Here is a 21,321-nt window from a genome sequence, read left to right as displayed (position 1 = left end):
CGATCCAGTAACGGGGGAATCGCTATGCATCTTTGCATGCTGTATTTCAGCTACGCCACGACTCTTGATGCCTTGGTTTCCTTCACAGGTGGTCCGTGGCAACAGTCGGTACCGCTGGTGCCTGATATTCTCCATCTAGTGGCATATGGATACTGCCACTGGAGACTATGGATACCCCCATTTTGTATCCCTCTTTTCTTCATGCACTTATTGGAGACACAAGAATGGAGCCTTTGTGCTCTCAGGGGAGCCTCCACCGTTCAGGTCAGTCACACTGCACAGAGTACTGTGATCAAGATCCAGCAAGCAGAGTATTCCACCGACTCCGGGTGCTGCGTCCACCACTCATCCTTATCTAGATGAGGGCGTTATGCTGGCAATCTGCAGTGGCTACTACAACGGCTTCTCCTTCGCAGGGTAGTCTTCACGCTAGGGCCAGATGCTCCTAATCGCTGTAGCGAGACAGCCCCCCTCAGGTAGGGGTTCTACCCTGGTACTAATTCGGCAGTTGCTCCTGTTCAGCGCCCTTGTCAGGTCGAGGGGTTAAGGTTAGCTCTACTGACTGGGCCAGCTTGATACCAGAACTTCTCCTGGATGTCCTCAGGCCGTCCCCTCATGTCCACGCTGGCGGAGCATACGGTAGCCCCTACCGCACGAGGGGTGTTTGAGTCTCCACTGCATGCGAAGGCTCCTTCTGCACAGTTCTTTCGTCAGGCAGCGGATTCCTCTACCACGAGAATCAGTGACCTCTACGGTGTGGTCTACTCCTCGGCTGGAGTATGGCGTGTGCATTACTCTTGGGGCTTCCCTGGTAGGGCCTCCCCTTCTGGCGGTGTGTCGCATCTCCACTAGATGCTGTGGAGCCCCCGTCTCACATCGGAATGGGCTTTAGTTCTGGCCTCTCTGGTTTTCTACCAATAAGGGTACGTGGCTCTGACAACTGTTGTCCTTCTGCCACATCCAATCCATATCCATATGTTTGAGAAAGGCTCTTGATGTGAGCCGTAACGCGTCAGAGTATTGTATGTGACCAAAAAAGACATCATCTTTTGTTGAAGGCTATAGTGAGTGCCAGTCTTAATTCATTATTATTGTTGGCTATTGTCCTTCTGTCGTAGGCTCGGGTGTGGCGATGGTGTAATTACAATGGCTGATCGGCACCTACCTTTTGAGTGCGCTCTACTGGGTAGATCAGTCCCTATGGCACTCGTCTACTCTAGATTGCCGTTCTGAGCGGGACCTGGATCTAGTAGTCATACTGTGTCGCCAGTGGTGCTACCTCTCTTCAGATGTCAGTGATATCACCTCAAGCCTATGGTGGTTGTTCTTTCACTGCTCATTCCGGGGGTGGACTGAGAGTCTTCCCAAGACGGGTAGAGCGGGTGTCTGTTACGACGTCCCCCGTTAGTAGGAGTTTCGTTCCTGGTACGGATCACACGTTTCCTTTCTGGTCTCCCCTCGTGGTGGATAACTGATCTCCTTATCCTCCTGTCTAGCTGACCAGTAGCCATGGGTTGTACGACTCTGGGAGCCCATCCCTATTTATGTATTTATTTATTTTCGGGCCCAGGGTTCCTCGGGTATGGTGAAGGCGTTGGACGTTGTGGTCGAACTTCACCCGGCAAGAGTATTTCTCTCATCTTTGTTCCACTCATCTGCCCTTCCAGGCAGCGTTACTGTTTTGTTGAAATATGGTCAGTGACGGGGCTTCCCATCACTGGCGGTGCTCACATTGGCTTTTATTTTCCTTTACTTTTCCCATGTGGTATTGATACTTTGGCCTGCAGTGGGGCACGCCTGGCTCAGGCGTTTGGTTTCCTAGTGATTCTCAGGCAGCTTCTCTTACTAGAGATCTCACCACCAGCCTCTATGGCTATGAGGGCGTTGGTCTACCAATATTCCGCTCCCTAGGGGCTGTTCTCTGGACCAGAGGTGAATCCTAAGGACTTGGCTTTTTAGTTCTGCTTCCACAGCTGCGGCCAGGAGCCAGCTGTTTGGTGGCATTGTTTTTTTATTTTTTTCTCTGAATTGTTACGCCTTCTGGTACGTACTTTTTTTCTTTGAGTATGAACATAGGGCAGTGTTCCGTCCAAGGTCCTCTTTTTTTCGCAGAAGGTGGTCGCCTTTCCACGCCTCACAGACATGGGTTTCTCTTCTTTCTCCCTCGTAGTACACGGACCGAGCTCTCCATCAGCCATGTGATTTGGCCTCTGGGCTTGCTTGTCCTTGTCTGGCGCCTACAGCCCTAAGGACTTCTACCAATTCTTATCCTGGGGTCCTTGTCAAGGCTGACGGCCTCCAAAGGATGTTTCCCGGATAGATCCGTTCAACAGTTGCTCGGGCATTCCGCCCTCGGGTAGGCAACGCCCAGCTGAGTCTTGGCCCACCCGACCAGCGGTCGCGATTCTCGGGTCCATCTCCTCGTGCAGTAGCTTCCAGTGTGGAAGGCAGTATCTTGGTCTTCCGGGCACACGTTCGTCAAGTCTTACCGGGTGCCTTCCTAGGCACCGGCGGATACTGTTCCAGGCAGCAAATTCTTGCAGGCGGCAGTGAGTTACGCATCCTCAAGGACGTTTTTCTCCAGGGGCATGTGATTTTTTTCCCTCCCCGTGGACTGCTTTAGGACGTCCCACGGTCCTGTGTCCCCCAATGATACCAGCGAGAAAACGAGATTTTTGTGAAACTCACCTGTAAAATCTCTCTCGCGTGGTTCATTGGGGGACACAGCTCCCACCCAGTGATTTCTGTTTGCCGTGATTGTTGGCGGTTGTGGAGCCACTATGGCCCCAGTTCTGGTTTGATCCGACTGGCGTTGGTCAGTTGTTGGTTGTTTACCGTATGGTTATTTTCTCCTACTCCTATTGCTTGGGCACAAACTGATATGCTCTCTCCAGGCTGGAGGGGGTATAGCCTGCAGGGGAGGAGTTATCACTTTTCAGCCTAGTGTCGCCTCCTAGTGGCAGCAGCAAGCTATACCCACGGTCCTGTGTCCCCCAATGAACCACGCGAGAGAGATTTTACAGGTGAGTTTCACAAAAATCTAGTTTTCTTCTCACTAATAGAGCTTTCATTTGGTGGTATTTCATTGCTGCTGACATTTTAACTTTTTTTGTTATTAATCGGAATTTAAAGATTTTTTTTGCAAAAAAAAATATTTTTCACTTTCAGTTGTAAAATATTTTTTTTGCAAAAAAAAATATTTTTCACTTTCAGTTGTAAAATTTTGCAAATAAAAAACGACATCCATATATTAATTTTTCGCTAAATTTGTTGTTCTACATGTCTTTGATAAAAAAAAAAAAGTTTGGGTAAAAAAAAAAATGGTTTGGGTAAAAGTTAAAGCGTTTACAAACTATGGTACAAAAATTTGAATTTCCGCTTTTTGAAGCAGCTCTGACTTTCTGGGCACCTGTAATGTTTCCTGGGGTTCTACAATGCCCAGACAGTAGAAACCCCCCACAAATGACCCCATTTTGGAAAGTAGACACCCTAAGGTATTCGCTGATGGGCATAGTGAGTTCATAGAACTTTTTATTTTGTCACAAGTTAGCGGAAAATGATTATTTTTTTCTTACAAAGTCTCATATTCCACTAACTTTACGACAAAAAATAAAAACTTCCATGAACTCACTATGCCCATCACAAAATACCTTGGGGTGTCTTCTTTCCAAAATGGGGTCACTTGTGGGGTAGTAAGTAGTTTGAAATCAAAATGTGTAAAAAATTACCTGTGAAATCCTAAAGGTGCTCTTTGGAATGTGTGCCCCTTTGCCCACCTAGGCGGCAAAAAAGTGTCACATGTGGTATCGCCGTACTCAGAAGAAGTTGGGGAATGTGTTTTGGGGTGTCATTTTACATATGCCCATGTTGGGTGAGAGAAATATCTTGGCAAAAGACAACTTTCCCATTTTTTTTTTTTTTTTTTATATACAAAGTTGGCACTTGACCAAGATATTTCTCTCGCCCAGCATGGGTATATGTAAAATGACACCCCAAAACACATTCCCCAACTTCTCCTGAGTACGGCGGTACCGCATGTGACACTTTTTTGCCGCCTAGGTGCGCAAAGCGGTCCAAATTCCCTTTTAGGAGGGCATTTTTAGACATTTGGATCCCAGACTTCTTCTCGCGCTTTAGGGCCCCTAAAATGCCAGGGCAGTATAAATACCCCACATGTGACCCCATTTTGGAAAGACACCCCAAGGTATTCAATGAGGGGCATGGCGAGTTCATAGAATTTTTTTTTTTTTTTTTTTTTTGGGCACAAGTTAGCGGAATTTTTTTATTTATTTTAGTTTTTTGTTTTGTTTTTTTCTCAGTCTCCCTTTCTGCTAACTTGGGACAAAAATTTAAATCTTTCATGGACTCAATATGCCCCTCACGGAATACCTTGGGGTGTCTTCTTTCCAAAATGGGGTCACATGTGGGGTATTTGTACTGCCCTGGCAGTGTAGTGTAGTGGTGTTTGGTACTTTACTGAGCTACCGGTGTCGTCTGGTGGTCGATCCAAGCAAAAGGGACCACCAGAGGACCAGGTAGCAGGTATATTAGACGCTGTTATCAAAACAGCGTCTAATATACCTGTTAGGGGTTAAAAAAAAAATCGCATCTCCAGCCTGCCAGCGAACGATCGCCGCTGGCAGGCTGGAGATCCACTCGCTTACCTTCTGTTCCTGTGAACGCGCACACCAAAAATTCGGAAGCTTCTAAACAATGACGCCAAGATTCAAGTGGGGGGAAGACTAAATTTCTTTCTAGAAAACTGGGAAAATATCACCCAGAATTCATGGGTGTTAACCACTTCAGCCCCGCTAGGTGAAACCCCCTTCATGACCAGGCCACTTTTTACACTTCGGCACTACACTCCTTTCACCGTATCGCTCGGTCATGCAACTTACCACCCAAATGAATTTTACCTCCTTTTCTTCTCACTGATAGAGCTTTCATTTGGTGGTATTTTATTGCTGCTGACATTTTTACTTTTTTTGTTATTAATCAAAATGTAACGATTTTTTTGCAAAAAAATGACATTTTTCACTTTCAGCTGTGAAATTTTGCAAAAAAACGACATCCATATATAAATTTTTCGCTAAATTTATAGTTCTACATGTCTTTGATAAAAAAAAATGTTTGGGCAAAAAAAAAATGGTTTGGGTAAAAGTTATAGCATTTACAAACTATGGTACAAAAATGTGAATTTCCGCTTTTTGAAACGGCTCTGATTTTCTGAGCACCTGTCATGTTTCCTGAGGTTCTACAATGCCCAAACAGTAGAAAACCCCCACAAATGACCCCATTTCGGAAAGTAGACACCCTAAGGTATTCGCTGATGGGCATAGTGAGTTCATAGAACTTTTTATTTTTTGTCACAAGTTAGCGGAAAATGATGGTTTTTTTTTTTTTTTTTCTTACAAAGTCTCATATTCCACTAACTTGCGACAAAAAATAAAAAATTCTAGGAACTCACCATGCCCCTCACAGAATACCTTGGGGTGTCTTCTTTCCAAAATGGGGTCACTTGTGGGGTAGTTATACTGCCCTGGCAATTTAGGGGCCCAAATGTGTGAGAAGAACTTTGCAATCAAAATGTGTAAGAAATGACCGGTGAAATCCGAAAGGTGCACTTTGGAATATGCGCCCCTTTGCCCACCTTGGCAGCAAAAAAGTGTCACACATGTGGTATCGCCGTACTCAGGAGAAGTTGGGGAATGTGTTTTGGGGGGTCATTTTACATATACCCATGCTGGGTGAGAGAAATATCTTGGCAAAAGATAACTTTTCCCATTTTTTTATACAAAGTTGGCATTTGACCAAGATATTTTTCTCACCCAGCATGGGTATATGTAAAATGACCCCCCAAAACACATTGCCCAACTTCTCCTGAGTACGGCGATACCACATGTGTGACACTTTTTTGCAGCCTAGATGCGCAAAGGGGCCCAAATTCCTTTTAGGAGGGCATTTTTAGACATTTGGATCCCAGACTTCTTCTCACACTTTCGGGCCCCTAAAAAGCCAGGGCAGTATAAATACCCCACATGTGACCCCACTTTGGAAAGAAGACACCCCAAGGTATTCAATGAGGGGCCTGGCGAGTTCCTAGAAATTTTTTTTTTTTTTGCATAAGTTAGCGGATATTGATTTTTTTAGTTTTTTTCTCACAAAGTCTCACTTTCCGCTAACTTAGGACAAAAATTTCAATCTTTCATGGACTCAATATGCCCCTCACGGAATACCTTGGGGTGTCTTCTTTCCGAAATGGGGTCACATGTGGGGTATTTATACTGCCCTGGCTTTTTAGGGGCCCTAAAGCGTGAGAAGAAGTCTGGAATATAAATGTCTAAAAAATGTTTACGCATTTGGATTCCGTGAGGGGTACGGCGAGTTCATGGGAGATTTTATTTTTTGACACAAGTTAGTGGAATATGAGACTTAGTAAGAAAAAACAAAAACAAAAACAAACAAAAAATGTCCCCTAACTTGTGCCAAAAAAAATGGCTGAATGGAGCCTTACCAGGGGGGGTGATCAATGACAGGGGGGTGATCACCCATATAGACTCCCTGATCACCCCCCCTGTAAGGCTCCATTCAGACGTCCGCATGATTTTTACGGATCCATGGATACATGGATCGGATCCACAAAACGCATGCGGACGTCTGAATGGAGCCTTACAGGGGGGTTATCAATGACAGGGGGTGATCAGGGTAATCAGGGTGATCACCCCCCTGTCACTGATCACCCCCCCTGTAAGGCTCCATTCAGACGTCCGCATGATTTTTTACGGATCCATGGATACATGGATCGGATCCACAGAACGCATGCGGACGTCTGAATGGAGCCTTACAGGGGGGTTATCAATGACAGGGGGTGATCAGGGTGATCACCCCCCTGTCACTGATCACCCCCCCTGTAAGGCTCCATTCAGACGTCCGCATGATTTTTACGGATACATGGATCGGATCCGTAAAAATCATGCGGACGTCTGAATGGAGCCTGACAGGGGGGGTGATCAATGACAGGGGGGGTGATCAATGACAGGGGGGGTGATCAATGACAGGGGGGGTGATCAATGACAGGGGGGTGATCAATGACAGGGGGGGTGATCAATGACAGGGGGGGTGATCAATGACAGGGGGGGTGATCAATGACAGGGGGGGTGATCAATGACAGGGGGGGTGATCAATGACAGGGGGGGTGATCAATGACAGGGGGGGTGATCAATGACAGGGGGGGTGATCAATGACAGGGGGGTGATCAATGACAGGGGGGGTGATCAATGACAGGGGGGGTGATCAATGACAGGGGGGGTGATCAATGACAGGGGGGGTGATCAATGACAGGGGGGGTGATCAATGACAGGGGGGGTGATCAATGACAGGGGGGTGATCAATAGGGGTGATCAGGGGGTGATCAGGGAGTGTATATGGGTGATCACCCGCCTGTCATTGATCACCCCCCTGTAAGGCTCCATTCAGACGTCCGCATGATTTTTACGGATACATGGATCGGATCCGTAAAAATCATGCGGACGTCTGAATGGAGCCTGACAGGGCGGTGATCAATGACAGGGGGGTGATCAGGGAGTGTATATGGGTGATCACCCGCCTGTCATTGATCACCCGCCTGTAAGGCTCCATTCAGACGTCCGCATGATTTTTACGGATCCATGGATACATGGATCGGATCCGTAAAAATCATGCGGACGTCTGAATGGAGCGGTGATCAATGACAGGGCGGTGATCAATGACAGGGCGGTGATCAATGACAGGGCGGTGATCAATGACAGGGCGGTGATCAATGACAGGGCGGTGATCAATGACAGGGCGGTGATCAATGACAGGGGGTGATCAATGACAGGGGGTGATCAGGGAGTGTATATGGGTGATCACCCGCCTGTCATTGATCACCCCCCTGTAAGGCTCCATTCAGACGTCCGCATGATTTTTACGGATACATGGATCGGATCCGTAAAAATCATGCGGACGTCTGAATGGAGCCTGACAGGGCGGTGATCAATGACAGGGGGGTGATCAGGGAGTGTATATGGGTGATCACCCGCCTGTCATTGATCACCCGCCTGTAAGGCTCCATTCAGACGTCCGCATGATTTTTACGGATCCATGGATACATGGATCGGATCCGTAAAAATCATGCGGACGTCTGAATGGAGCATGACAGGGCGGTGATCAATGACAGGGCGGTGATCAATGACAGGGCGGTGATCAATGACAGGGCGGTGATCAATGACAGGGCGGTGATCAATGACAGGGCGGTGATCAATGACAGGGGGTGATCAATGACAGGGGGTGATCAGGGAGTGTATATGGGTGATCACCCGCCTGTCATTGATCACCCCCCTGTAAGGCTCCATTCAGACGTCCGCATGATTTTTACGGATACATGGATCGGATCCGTAAAAAATCATGCGGACGTCTGAATGGAGCCTGACAGGGCGGTGATCAATGACAGGGGGGTGATCAGGGAGTGTATATGGGTGATCACCCGCCTGTCATTGATCACCCGCCTGTAAGGCTCCATTCAGACGTCCGCATGATTTTTACGGATCCATGGATACATGGATCGGATCCGTAAAAATCATGCGGACGTCTGAATGGAGCCTGACAGGGCGGTGATCAATGACAGGGCGGTGATCAATGACAGGGCGGTGATCAATGACGGGCGGTGATCAATGACAGGGCGGTGATCAATGACAGGGCGGTGATCAATGACAGGGCGGTGATCAATGACAGGGCGGTGATCAATGACAGGGCGGTGATCAATGACAGGGCGGTGATCAATGACAGGGCGGTGATCAATGACAGGGCGGTGATCAATGACAGGGCGGTGATCAATGACAGGGCGGTGATCAATGACAGGGCGGTGATCAATGACAGGGCGGTGATCAATGACAGGGCGGTGATCAATGACAGGGCGGTGATCAATGACAGGGCGGTGATCAATGACAGGGCGGTGATCAATGACAGGGCGGTGATCAATGACAGGGCGGTGATCAATGACAGGGCGGTGATCAATGACAGGGCGGTGATCAATGACAGGGCGGTGATCAATGACAGGGCGGTGATCAATGACAGGGCGGTGATCAATGACAGGGCGGTGATCAATGACAGGGCGGTGATCAATGACAGGGCGGTGATCAATGACAGGGCGGTGATCAATGACAGGGCGGTGATCAATGACAGGGCGGTGATCAATGACAGGGCGGTGATCAATGACAGGGCGGTGATCAATGACAGGGCGGTGATCAATGACAGGGCGGTGATCAATGACAGGGCGGTGATCAATGACAGGGCGGTGATCAATGACAGGGCGGTGATCAATGACAGGGCGGTGATCAATGACAGGGCGGTGATCAATGGACAGGGCGGTGATCAATGACAGGGCGGTGATCAATGACAGGGCGGTGATCAATGACAGGGCGGTGATCAAGGCGGGGTGATCAATGACAGGGCGGTGATCAATGACAGGGCGGTGATCAATGACAGGGCGGTGATCAATGACAGGGCGGTGATCAATGACAGGGCGGTGATCAATGACAGGGCGGTGATCAATGACAGGGCGGTGATCAATGACAGGGCGGTGATCAATGACAGGGCGGTGATCAGGGGTTTATAAGGGGTTAATAAGTGACGGGGGGGGGGGGGGGTGTAGTGTAGTGTTTGGTGGGACTGTACTGACCTACCTGAGTCCTCTGGTGGTCGATCCTAACAAAAGGGACCACCAGAGGACCAGGTAGGAGGTATATTAGACGCTGTTATGAAAACAGCGTCTAATATACCTGTTAGGAGTTAAAAAATTCAGATCTCCAGCCTGTCAGCGAGCGATCGCCGCTGGCAGGCTGGAGATCCACTCGCTTACCTTCTGTTCCTGTGAGCGCGCGCGCCTGTGCGCGCGCGTTCACAAGAAATCTCGCGTCTCGCGAGAGGACGCGTATATGCGTCCAGTTGGAGTAAAACAACCACCTCCCGGACGCATATACGCGTACGGCGGTCGGGAGGTGGTTAAACATCATAGCGGAAGGTTTAGATATCTTATTCTGTCTTCTTCCCCCTGAAAACTTTTTCAGGGTAACGCCCATTCAGAGGACATCCCTCCTTCAGGAATCTCTCGAGGCGGGTGTCCAAAATCTGTTGTCCCAACGAGCCATTATTCCAGTACCCTATTCTCAACAAAAAAAGCGTTACTACTTAAGTGTTTTTGGTGAAAAAACCCAGCAGGAAGTTCCGGTTGATCCTAAACCGAAAAAAAAATTGAACAAATTCATAAGATATAAAAAGTTCAAAATGGAAACCCTAAGGTCAACCATAAACTTGTTGAAAAAAGGCGAGTTTCTAAGAGACGCATATTACCATATACCTATATGCAAAGAGGCCCATACTTCAAAAGACATTTCTTCCAGCCGAGAAGGTATCAGAAATAATAGAGTATCGAGGTTCTCAGAGATGGGAAGCTGTTCTGTCAGGGAAAGCATGAGATGGTTAGGCTCCCTAACATCATGCATCCCGGCAGTGAAGTGGGCCCTATTCCACACTCGCACCTTGCAGCAGTGGTTTCTCGGAGGTCGGGACAGAAGGCAAGACCTGATGATTCCTATTCCTCCTTGGGTAAAAAAAACTCCCTCCAGTGGTGGTTAAACCCGTATCATCTAAGAGGAGTACAGTGGTTGCCCGATCAGATTCAGACAATTGCCATCGACGCAAGTCTGTGGGGGTGGGGAGCTTACTGCTCTCTCCATACCTGCCAAGGACAATGGTCTGTGGATCAGAGGAGTCAATCCTCAAACCAGAGAGAACTCTGGGTGGTTTGGGAAGGATATGCAAGTAAGATCTGACAATACTACGGTAGTAGCCTACCTGAATCATCAGGGAGGAACAAGGAGCGAGAGTCTGGGCCAATTAGCGGAAAACATTTTTTCATGGGCGGAAAATCACGTAAATTCCCTTTCAGCGGTACATCTCAAGGGATCCTTAAATGTCAAAGCAGACTTCTTAAGTCGGGTTCCTCTAAAATCCACAGAGTGGAGTCTGGAGGAAAAGGTATTTTCCCGTATAACCTCAATGTGGGGGATTCCGCAGGTGGTCCTATTCACCACAGCACAAAATTCAAAACTTGAGAAGTTCTTCTTTTTAAATCCATTCAACGGAAATATAGGGGTAGATGCGCTAGCACAAAAGTGGGATTTTCGCCTAGCATATGCATTTCCTCCTAGCATTAATTCCCAGAGTATTGAGGAAGATCAGGCAAGAAAGGGCTCATGTAATTCTGATAGCCCCACTATGGCCGAAAAAAACATGGTTCCCTCTTCTGAAAACCCTGTCATTAGGGAGTCCATGGATCGATCCTCCCCTGGACAGAGAACCTTCTAGTTCAGGGTCCAATTTGTCACCCTCGGGTAAAAAAAACTACACCTGGCTGCCTAGAATCTGAAAGGCTAACCTTTTTAAAATCCAAAGGTCTTTCAGATGATATAATAAATACAATGGCAGCTAGCAGGAAGGTGGTGACCTCTAAAATTTATTCCAGAGTTTGGTCAAAGTTTTGTGCTTGGTGTTTTCAATCTAAAAATTCCTGCCAGTTTTTTTACATTCAGACTGTATTAGGGTTCCTACAATCCAATTTTGATAAAGGATTGCGTCCTAATACCTTAAGGGTACATGTATCAGCACTAAGCTCGGTCATTGATTCTAAAATCGCAGAACACCCTTGGATTATTAGGTTTTTAAAAGGGGCAGATAGATCAAGACCCTTTTTTAGACCTTATGTCTCTCCTTGGGATCTTAATTTGGTCCTTTCAGGGTTAATAACACCCTTTGAGCCGCTGTTGGATGTGTCGCTAAGATACCTCACAATGAAGGCTTTGTTTTTAGTGGCCATCACATCAGCTCGCAGAATTTGTGAGATTTAGGCTCTGAAGATAGTAGAGCCATTTCTCTTGGTATTTCCAGACAGAATGGTGTTTAGGTTGGAGGCTTCCTTCTTTCCTTCCTAAGGTTGTCACAAATTTTCATAGGCAAGAGGAGATTGTGATTCCTTCCTTTTTGTCCTAATCCAAAAACTGAAGGTGAAAGATTTCATAAACTAGATGTGTGCAGGGCCATCTCAGTCTATTCGGAGGCCACAAAGGCTTTCAGGAAATCGGATTATCTGTTTGTACAGTTTCAGGGAAAATTAGAGCCACAAAAGACTCTTTAGCCAGATGGATTAAGTCAGTGATACTAGAAACTTGCAATGCTATGGGGGCTTCGCCACCCAAGAATTTCAAAGCTCACTCCACAAGATCGATTTCTACTTCATGGGCAGAAAGAGCTTATGTGTCAATAGAACAGATCTGTAGGGCAGCAACATGGTCCAACCCTCCTACCTTTATAAAACATAGTGGACACCTGGCCAAAGCAGGAGCTTTCCTTTTGGTGGGAGAGTTTTAGACGCCTTAGAATAATTTGATCTGATATATCTCATGGTAAGCCGTCATGGAGGATAAAAGGGAAAAACCATATTACTTACCGGTAATTTACTTTTCATTAATCCTTCATGACTGCAGGGATTTCCCTCACACCCTGTAATTAAGAAGTAAATGAGTAAATCTTAGGGGTGTGCGCAAAAAATAAATATACACACACACACACACACACACACACACACACACACACATACACGTTATATTGGAAGAATACATTCTCTAGGCTGTCGGTCCAGAAGACACTGAGGAGATGCTGGAGGAGGGTCTATTTTATACTTCCTGTCCCTACCTGGTTGGGGGCGGGTCATCTCTCATGGTATGCCATTATGGAGGATTCATGAAAAGGAAATTACCGGTAAGTAATATGGTTTTTCGTTCTAGTTGTCTTTGGGTTCCGATGGTTTTTGGCTTGCATGCACTGAAGAAAAATGCAGACCGAAACCAACCCTGCCATGTAAAGGGGCTTCGCCTTTGTATGCAGGTTTTTTACATGTTTATGATCGGAAATTTAGAAATCTAAAGGAAAAAATCTTTGGATACACTCCCAAATAACACTCTAAGGCTAAAGACAGCTTGTGGGTTTTTTAAAGGGAGTCTTTTGCTAATAAACACGCATTTAAGCTGGAGTAAACCCCCCAAAATAGAAGAATGTTACCTTTTTGTTCCTACATCTAATGGGCCACAAGAAAGTGTACCTGTTACAGACAGCACCTCCTAGTTTTCAGACTTTTCTCATGTAGGAGTGACCCTCCCAGTAATGAATGTTGGACCCATGTGTCCAGGATGCTGTGATCTTCCCACGGAAGCCTTATGTGGGCTTTTCTACCTTTTTTCACCCTGTGGGAGCTGCCCTCTGTTAGTGCATTGCCTCTTCTCCACTGTCTATTGTGCCCTGTAAACCACCTCCTGACTATTTCAAACACAGATAACACAGGGGGAGAGCAGATCCATCAGCTAGTTGAAGATGAAGTAATATATAATATTTATTTTTATGAATACCGTTTACCTGTCCGCATCCGCGGATCCGCACTTCCGTTCCACAAAAAAAAAAAAATAGAACACATCCTATTCTTGTCCGCAATTACGGACAAGAAAAGGCATTTTCTATGAGTGCCAGCGGAACGCACTTTGCCGGTGTCCGTGTTTTGCGGATCCGCAAAACACATACAGATGTGTGAATGGACCCTTAGAGGGAGCTCCTTCCCTCAGGCATTGGCACCACCACCACAAACGAGAGCGTGGGGTGCTATTATCGGAGTATGACTGATGGAGACTGCCAGACCTCTCTGCAGTGTATGCCTGCCAGTATCGTACTGACCGTATAATAAAATGTGTACATAAGCAGTACAGTGTATCATAGAAGTGATCAAAAGATCTCCTGTCCTCCTATGGGACTAATAAATTGTAAAAATTAAAGTTAAATTAAGCTTTACTAAATAAAAAGCACTTTAAAAAAAAATGCACCCTTTTCCATTTAAAAAAATGCTTTTTCAGTGGGAAAAAAAAGCTAAAATTACATCCTCTGCATATTTGGTATTACATCCTAATGACTCAACTACACAATTATCCTGTAACTTATCCAGCACGGTGAACTACCCTACCCCAAAAATGAGCAAAGACAGATAAAAGCAGGTAGATTCTTCTTTAATAAGATGTATTACAAAGCTTCATATATTCACCAGTAGGGTTGTTGCGGGTATCGAAATTTCGATACCCAATCGATATTTTCATTTTTTTTTCGATACTGGGCTGCGCAGTCTAGTATCTCTGAACATGAGCACGCTGCTGTCAGCACGCTCATGTTCTCTCAGCAGCACAGGGGAGAAGGAAGCAGTCTCTCCCTCCCCCCGTGCTGCCACCAATGAACGGAGAGGGGGGTGGGCACACTGCGCCACCAAAAATAGGACTTTCCCTACACAGAGTGGGACCCAGAGATGTCCCAGCACTTACTATTATTCCTGGGCGCCTCTCCGTTCGTCCGCTGTGTTCCCATTACGGTCTCCTTTCCTGCTCCATATGCCAATTACTATCGGATCAATGGGGAGGATACATCAGTTTCTCTAGTGGGCGTTCCTTCTCCTATTTTGAAAATGTATCTCTTTTCCATTCATTCTTGTGGAACACCTTAAAGGGTTAACAACGTTTGTAAATTGAATACCTTGAGGGGGGGGGGGGGGGTAGTTTATAGAATGGGGTCATTTTTGGGTGGTTTCTATTATGTAAGCCTCGCAAAGTAACTTCAGACCTGAACTTGTCCCTAAAAATGTTTTTTTTGGAAAATTTCAAGATTTGCTTCTAAACTTTGTAACATCCCCAATAAATTTAAATACCGATCCAAACATGAAGTAGACATATGGGGAATGTAAAGTAATAACTATTTTTGGAGGTGATTTTATATATATATGTGTGTGTGTGTGTGTGTGTGTGTTTGTGTGTGTGTGTGTGTGTGTGTGTGTGTGTTTTTTTTTTTTTTTACTTCATTTTACCAGTGACATGAAGTACAATATGTGACGGAAAAAACTCTCCGAATGGCCTGGATAAGTCAAATGGCTAAGTCCGTAAGGTGAAATAGGGCCGAGTCCTTAAGGGGTTAAGTATGAATCACCCCCTTTGCCAATTTCACATATAAAATGTATAAACATATTACATATCGCCAAGTCAGAAAAGTCCAAACTATTTAAATATTTAAAAAAAATCTATGCGGTGAATGCCGGAACAAAAAAAAAAAAATGATTCGCCATTTTTTTTTAAATGCGGAATGCACGTGGCTTTTTTTTGGGGGGTTTATTTTTTCGCATGGTATCGAGTATCACAATACTTTTTTATGGTATTGAAACCGAATCAAAAATTTGGTATCGCAACAACTCTATTCACCAGCACTATTAATTTATGAAAAGTTATTTTGTAATTGAAGTTGTACTTTAACCACCTCAGCCCCCCTAGCTTAAACACCCTTAATGACCAGACCACTTTTTACAATTCTGCACTACACTACTTTCACCGTTTATTGCTCGGTCATGCAACTTACCACCCAAATGAATTTTACCTCCTTTTCTTCTCACTAATAGAGCTTTCATTTGGTGGTATTTCATTGCTGCTGACATTTTTACTTTTTTTGTTATTAATCGAAATTTAACGAAATTTTGGGGAAAAAATGACATTTTTCACTTTCATTTGTAAAATAAATAAAAAATCTATATATAAAATTTTCTCTAAATTTGTTTTACATGTCTGATAAAAAAAAGTTTGGGTAAAAAAAAAAAATGGTTTGGGTAAAAGTTATAGTGTTTACAAACTATGGTACAAAAATGTGAATTTCCGCTTTTTGAAGCAGCTCTGACTTTCTGAGCACCTGTCATGTTTCCTGAGGTTCTACAATGCCCAGACAGTAGAAAAACCCCACGAATGACCCCATTTCGGAAAGTAGACACCCTAAGGTATTCGCTGATGGGCATAGTGAGTTTCATAGAACTTTTTATTTTTTGTCACAAGTTAGCGGAGAATGATTTTTTTTTTTTTCCTTACAAAGTCTCATATTCCACTAACGTGACAAAAAATAAAAACTTCAATGAGCTCACTATGCCCATCACAAAATACCTTGGGGTGTCTTCTTTCCAAAATGGGGTCACTTGTGGGGTAGTTATACTGCCCTGGCATTTTAGGGGCCCTAATGTGTGAAAAGTAGTTTGAAAATCAAAATGTGTAAAAAATAAAAAAATAAAAAATTCCCTGTATAATCCTAAAGGTGCTCTTTGGAATGTGGGCCCCTTTGCCCACCTTGGCTGCAAAAAAGTGTCACACGTGGTATCGCCGTAGTCAGGAGAAGTTGGGCAATGTTTTTTTTTACACCAAGTTGGCATTTGACCAAGATATTTCTCACCCAGCATGGGTATATGTAAAGACACCCCAAAACACATTGCTCTACTTCTCCTTAGTACGGCGATACCACGTGTGACACTTTTTTATGCAGCCTACATGCGCAAAGGGGCCCAAATTCCTTTTAGGAGGGCATTTTTAGACATTTGGATTCCAGACTTCTTCTCACGCTTTAGGGCCCCTCTAAAATGCCAGGGCAGTATAAATACCCCACTTGTGACCCCATATTGGAAAGAAGACAAGGTATTCAATGAGGGGCATGGCGAGTTAATAGATTTTTTTTTTTTTTTTTTTTTTTCACAAGTTAGTGGAAATTTTTTATTTTTTTTTCTCAGTCTCCCTTTCCGCTAACTTGGGACAAAAAGTTAATCTTTCATGGACTCAATATGCCCCTCGGCGAATACCTTGGGGTGTCTTCTTTCCGAAATGGCGTCACATGTGGGGTATTTATACTGCCCTGGCATTTTAGAGGGGCCCTAAAGCGTGAGAAGAAGTCTGGAATATAAATGTCTAAAGATTTTTACGCATTTGGATTCCCCGGAGGGGTATGGTGAGTTCATGTGAGATTTTATTTTTTGACACACGTTAGTGGAATATGAGACTTTGTAAGAAAAAAATAAAAATAATTCCGCCCCAAAAAATTATTTGGTTGAATTGAGCCAATTTTTTCTACTCTGTGGAGCTGAAACTAACACATTGAAGTATTTATCTATACCTGGCAGTCATGGAGTTGAATGGAGCAGCAGGAGATGTGCAGCTACCCCTCCATTCTAAAGCTTTCCTTACACATTCAATAGCTGACAGCTATCTCTCCCATAGACACACATGTTTGGCTTGGCCAATCTTGTATGTGTGTTTTATGGGGAGCGGGGAGAAGGCTGCTGCCAGACACTTATAGTGGTGGCTTATCAAACAGGAGAACAAAGGATCTACCCAAAATATTCGGGAGCTCTGGTATTTTCAGCGCCCCCATGAAAATGAATGAAGGGCAGCTGTGCAGTATACCCTCCTCCACCTTTCCCGCTCAGTTCTCTGTGTAGGAGCAAGTCCCAGAGATCTTGGCACTATGCCCCCATTGTCTATGATGAGACAACCCCTTTAACCTTTTATTGATGTTGTGATTAAGGCATCATGTAGGGCTGTTAAGGCTATAAAATGACCCCTTTGGCCTTTGTCTTATACAGCAGAGGTAAATGGAACGCTTCTACCTTGATGGTCGATAACATGATGTGCCAGCTTGGAGAAAGAGTCGAGCATTTGTGGAAGAGAGATGAAGGTGGCACAGGCAAATATCCACCTGCTACAATACATGTAAGCCATGTATTCTGTTTTTCAAATTTAACACCTAGTTAAGGTTGATTTTATTATATGCCGTTGTTTAGTGCTCTCATTAAGAGAAACAAAATAAGAGTATTGCAGGTTTGATACCTTTTTTAATGGCTAACAAAAATAGAAGTAATTATGTTACATAGCGAGCTTTCGAGACATCACCAGTCTCCATCAGGCGTACTACAAGAATATATGAAGAAACAGCAATATATATACAATAAGAAAAGAGGCATGGGGGGAATGAATGGACATTTGAAAAAAAAAAAAAAACAGAACAACATATTAAAGATCTTGAGAATGAGTCCTTAATTATCTTACAGATAAGGGGTGTGAAAGTTTTATGGTCTCTAAATTGATGTCATCTCAGAGACCTGGTGCCCCGACTGTCTATAGAAGACTCTTTAGATTTTGTAGTGCGTCATAAATCCCGGGAACAAATTCAGTCCAGTATTCAAAGAGTCAAGCAGTGTTATAAATTTGTATTCCCAAATTCTTCTAGCTTTTTGGGATTTGAAGTTACCTTTTAATATGAGAACTTTTCTGTTCTACATTGTGTCCTGGGCTACAGAAATGCTTAGCCACAGGAAAGTGTGGCTTCTTCTCTTTAACCACTTCAGCCCCGCTAGGTGAAACCCCCTTCATGACCAGGCATGACACTTTTTACACTTCGGCACTACACTCCTTTCACCGTTTATCGCTCGGTCATGCAACTTACCACCCAAATGAATTTTACCTCCTTTTCTTCTCACTAATGGAGCTTTCATTTGGTGGTATTTTATTGCTGCTGACATTTTTACTTTTTTTGTTATTAATCAAAATGTAACGATTTTTTTGCAAAAAAATGACATTTTTCACTTTCATCTGTGAAATTTTGCAAAAAAAACGACATCCATATATAAATTTTTCGCTAAATTTATAGTTCTACATGTCTTTGATAAAAAAAATATGTTTGGGCAAAAAAAAATGGTTTGGGTAAAAGTTATAGCATTTACAAACTATGGTACAAAAATGTGAATTTCCGCTTTTTGAAACGGCTCTGATTTTCTGAGCACCTGTCATGTTTCCTGAGGTTCTACAATGCCCAAACAGTATAACTACCCCACAAATGACCCCATTTCGGAAAGTAGACACCCTAAGGTATTCGCTGATGGGCATAGTGAGTTCATAGAACTTTTTATTTTTTGTCACAAGTTAGCGGAAAATGATGATGATTTTTTTTTTTTTTTTTTTTTTCTTACAAAGTCTCATATTCCACTAACTTGCAACAAAAAATAAAAAATTCTAGGAACTCACCATGCCCCTCACAGAATACCTTGGGGTGTCTTCTTTCCAAAATGGGGTCACTTGTGGGGTAGTTATACTGCCCTGGCAATTTAGGGGCCCAAATGTGTGAGAAGAACTTTGCAATCAAAATGTGTAAGAAATGACCGGTGAAATCCGAAAAATGCACTTTGGAATATGCGCCCCTTTGCCCACCTTGGCAGCAAAAAAGTGTCACACATGTGGTATCGCCGTACTCAGGAGAAGTTGGGGAATGTGTTTTGGGGTGTCATTTTACATATACCCATGCTGCGTGAGAGAAATATCTTGGCAAACGACAACTTTTCCCATTTTTTATACAAAGTTGGCATTTGACCAAGATATTTTTCTCACCCAGCATGGGTATATGTAAAATGACACCCCAAAACACATTCCCCAACTTCTCCTGAGTACGGCGATACCAGATGTGTCACACTTTTTTGCTGCCAAGGTGGGCAAAGGGGCACATATTCCAAAGTGCACCTTTCGGATTTTGCAGGGCATTTTTTACACATTTTGATTGCAAGGTACTTCTCACACATTTGGGCCCCTAAATTGCCAGGGCAGTATAACTACGCCACAAGTGACCCCATTTTGGAAAGAAGACACCCTAAGGTATTCCGTGAGGGGCACTGCGAGTTCCTAGAATTTTTTTTTTTTTGTCACAAGTTAGCGGAAAATGATGTTGTTGTTTTTTTTTTTTTTTTTTTTTTTTCTTACAAAGTCTCATATTCCACTAACTTGCGACAAAAAATAAAAAATTCTAGGAACTCACCATGCCCCTCACAGAACACCTTGTGGTGTCTTCTTTCCAAAATGGGGTCACTTGTGGGGTAGTTATACTGCCCTGGCAATTTAGGGGCCCATATGTGTGAGAAGTACTTTGCAATCAAAATGTGTAAAAAATGGCCTGCAAAATCCGAAAGGTGCACTTTGGAATATGTGCCCCTTTGCCCACCTTGGCAGCAAAAAAGTGTGACACATCTGGTATCGCCGTACTCAGGAGAAGTTGGGGAATGTGTTTTGGGGTGCCATTTTACATATACCCATGCTGGGTGAGAGAAATATGTTGGCAAAAGACAACTTTTCCCATTTTTTTATACAAAGTTGGCATTTGACCAAGATATTTTTCTCACCCAGCATGGGTATATGTAAAATGACTCCCTAAAACACATTCCCCAACTTCTTCTGAGTACGGCGATACCAGATGTCACACTTTTTTGCAGCCAAGATGCGCAAAGGGGCCCAAATTCCTTTTAGGAGGGCATTTTTAGACATTTGGATCCCAGACTTCTTCTCATGCTTTAGGGCCCCTAAAAAGCCAGGGCAGTATAAATACCCCACATGTGACCCCACTTTGGAAAGAAGACACCCCAAGGTATCCAATGAGGGGCCTGGCAAGTTCATAGAAATTTTTTTTTTTTTCGCATAAGTTAGCGGAAATTGATTTTTTTCTTTGTGAGAAAAAACAGTCTCCCTTTCCGCTAACTTAGGACAAAAATTTCAATCTTTCATGGACTCAATATGCCCCTCAGCAAATACCTTGGGGTGTCTTCTTTCCAAAATGGGGTCAGTTGTGGGGTGTTTGTACTGCCCTGGCATTTGAGGGTCTCCGCAATCATTACATGTATGGCCAGCATTAGGAGTTTCTGCTATTCTCCTTATATTGAGCATACAGGTAATGAGATTTTTTTTTCCGTTCAGCCTCTGGGCTGAAAGAAAAAAATGAACGGCACAGATTTCTTCATTCGCATCGATCAATGTGGATGAAAAAATCTCTGCCAAAAAAAAAAAATGGAGGGGAAAGGCGTCTGCCAGGACATAGGAGCTCCGCCCTACATCTATACCCACTTAGCTCGTATGCCCTGGCAAACCAGATTTCTCCATTCGCATCAATCGATGTGGATGAATAAATCATTGCCGGGATTTTTTTTTTATATATATATATATACACAAAGTGCTTGCCAAAGCATAGGAACGCCGCCTCCTCCTCAGCTCGTATGCCTCGGCAAACGTATCTGTCACTGCAGAGGAGAAAATCCCGTCTTGCAGCGCCGCATACACCGACTTGCGTGTAATCTGACAGCAGCGCAATGCTTCTGTCAGAATGCACATCGGTGCTGCAGCTAGTAGATCGGTTGGTCCACCTGGAAGGTAAAAAGACAAAAAAAAAGAAAAAGAAAAAACCAGGCCACAACGCAATGATTTTATTAACTTTGGAACAGAACATGTAACTTTAACTTTTGGAACTAAACATTAACCTGTTTGCTTACCTGTTTTTTTTTTTTTTGTTTTTTTACCTTTATAGAACAAACCTCCTTCCCCATGGGTCAATGTG

General features: G+C 44.2%; 1 protein-coding gene across 2 annotated transcripts in view; it reads left to right on the top strand.

The window, feature by feature from the left end:
- The window catches only part of AHCTF1 (AT-hook containing transcription factor 1), a 253,355-nt gene that overhangs the window by 108,635 nt on the left and 123,399 nt on the right, over window positions 1-21,321 (top strand). Inside the window, exon 18 of one of the 2 annotated variants that reach the window (XM_044290344.1) lies at window positions 17,543-17,666. In XM_044290344.1, coding sequence (XP_044146279.1) covers window positions 17,543-17,666 — 124 coding nt within the window. Of the gene's footprint in view, window positions 1-17,539; window positions 17,667-21,321 lie in introns of both variants that reach the window. The other variant, XM_044290343.1, reaches the window with a different exon arrangement.

The sequence above is a fragment of the Bufo gargarizans genome, chromosome 4 (genome assembly GCF_014858855.1).
Source record: "Bufo gargarizans isolate SCDJY-AF-19 chromosome 4, ASM1485885v1, whole genome shotgun sequence".
NCBI classification, from domain to species: Eukaryota; Metazoa; Chordata; class Amphibia; order Anura; family Bufonidae; genus Bufo; species Bufo gargarizans.
This window is presented reverse-complemented; position numbering and strand designations above follow the sequence as displayed.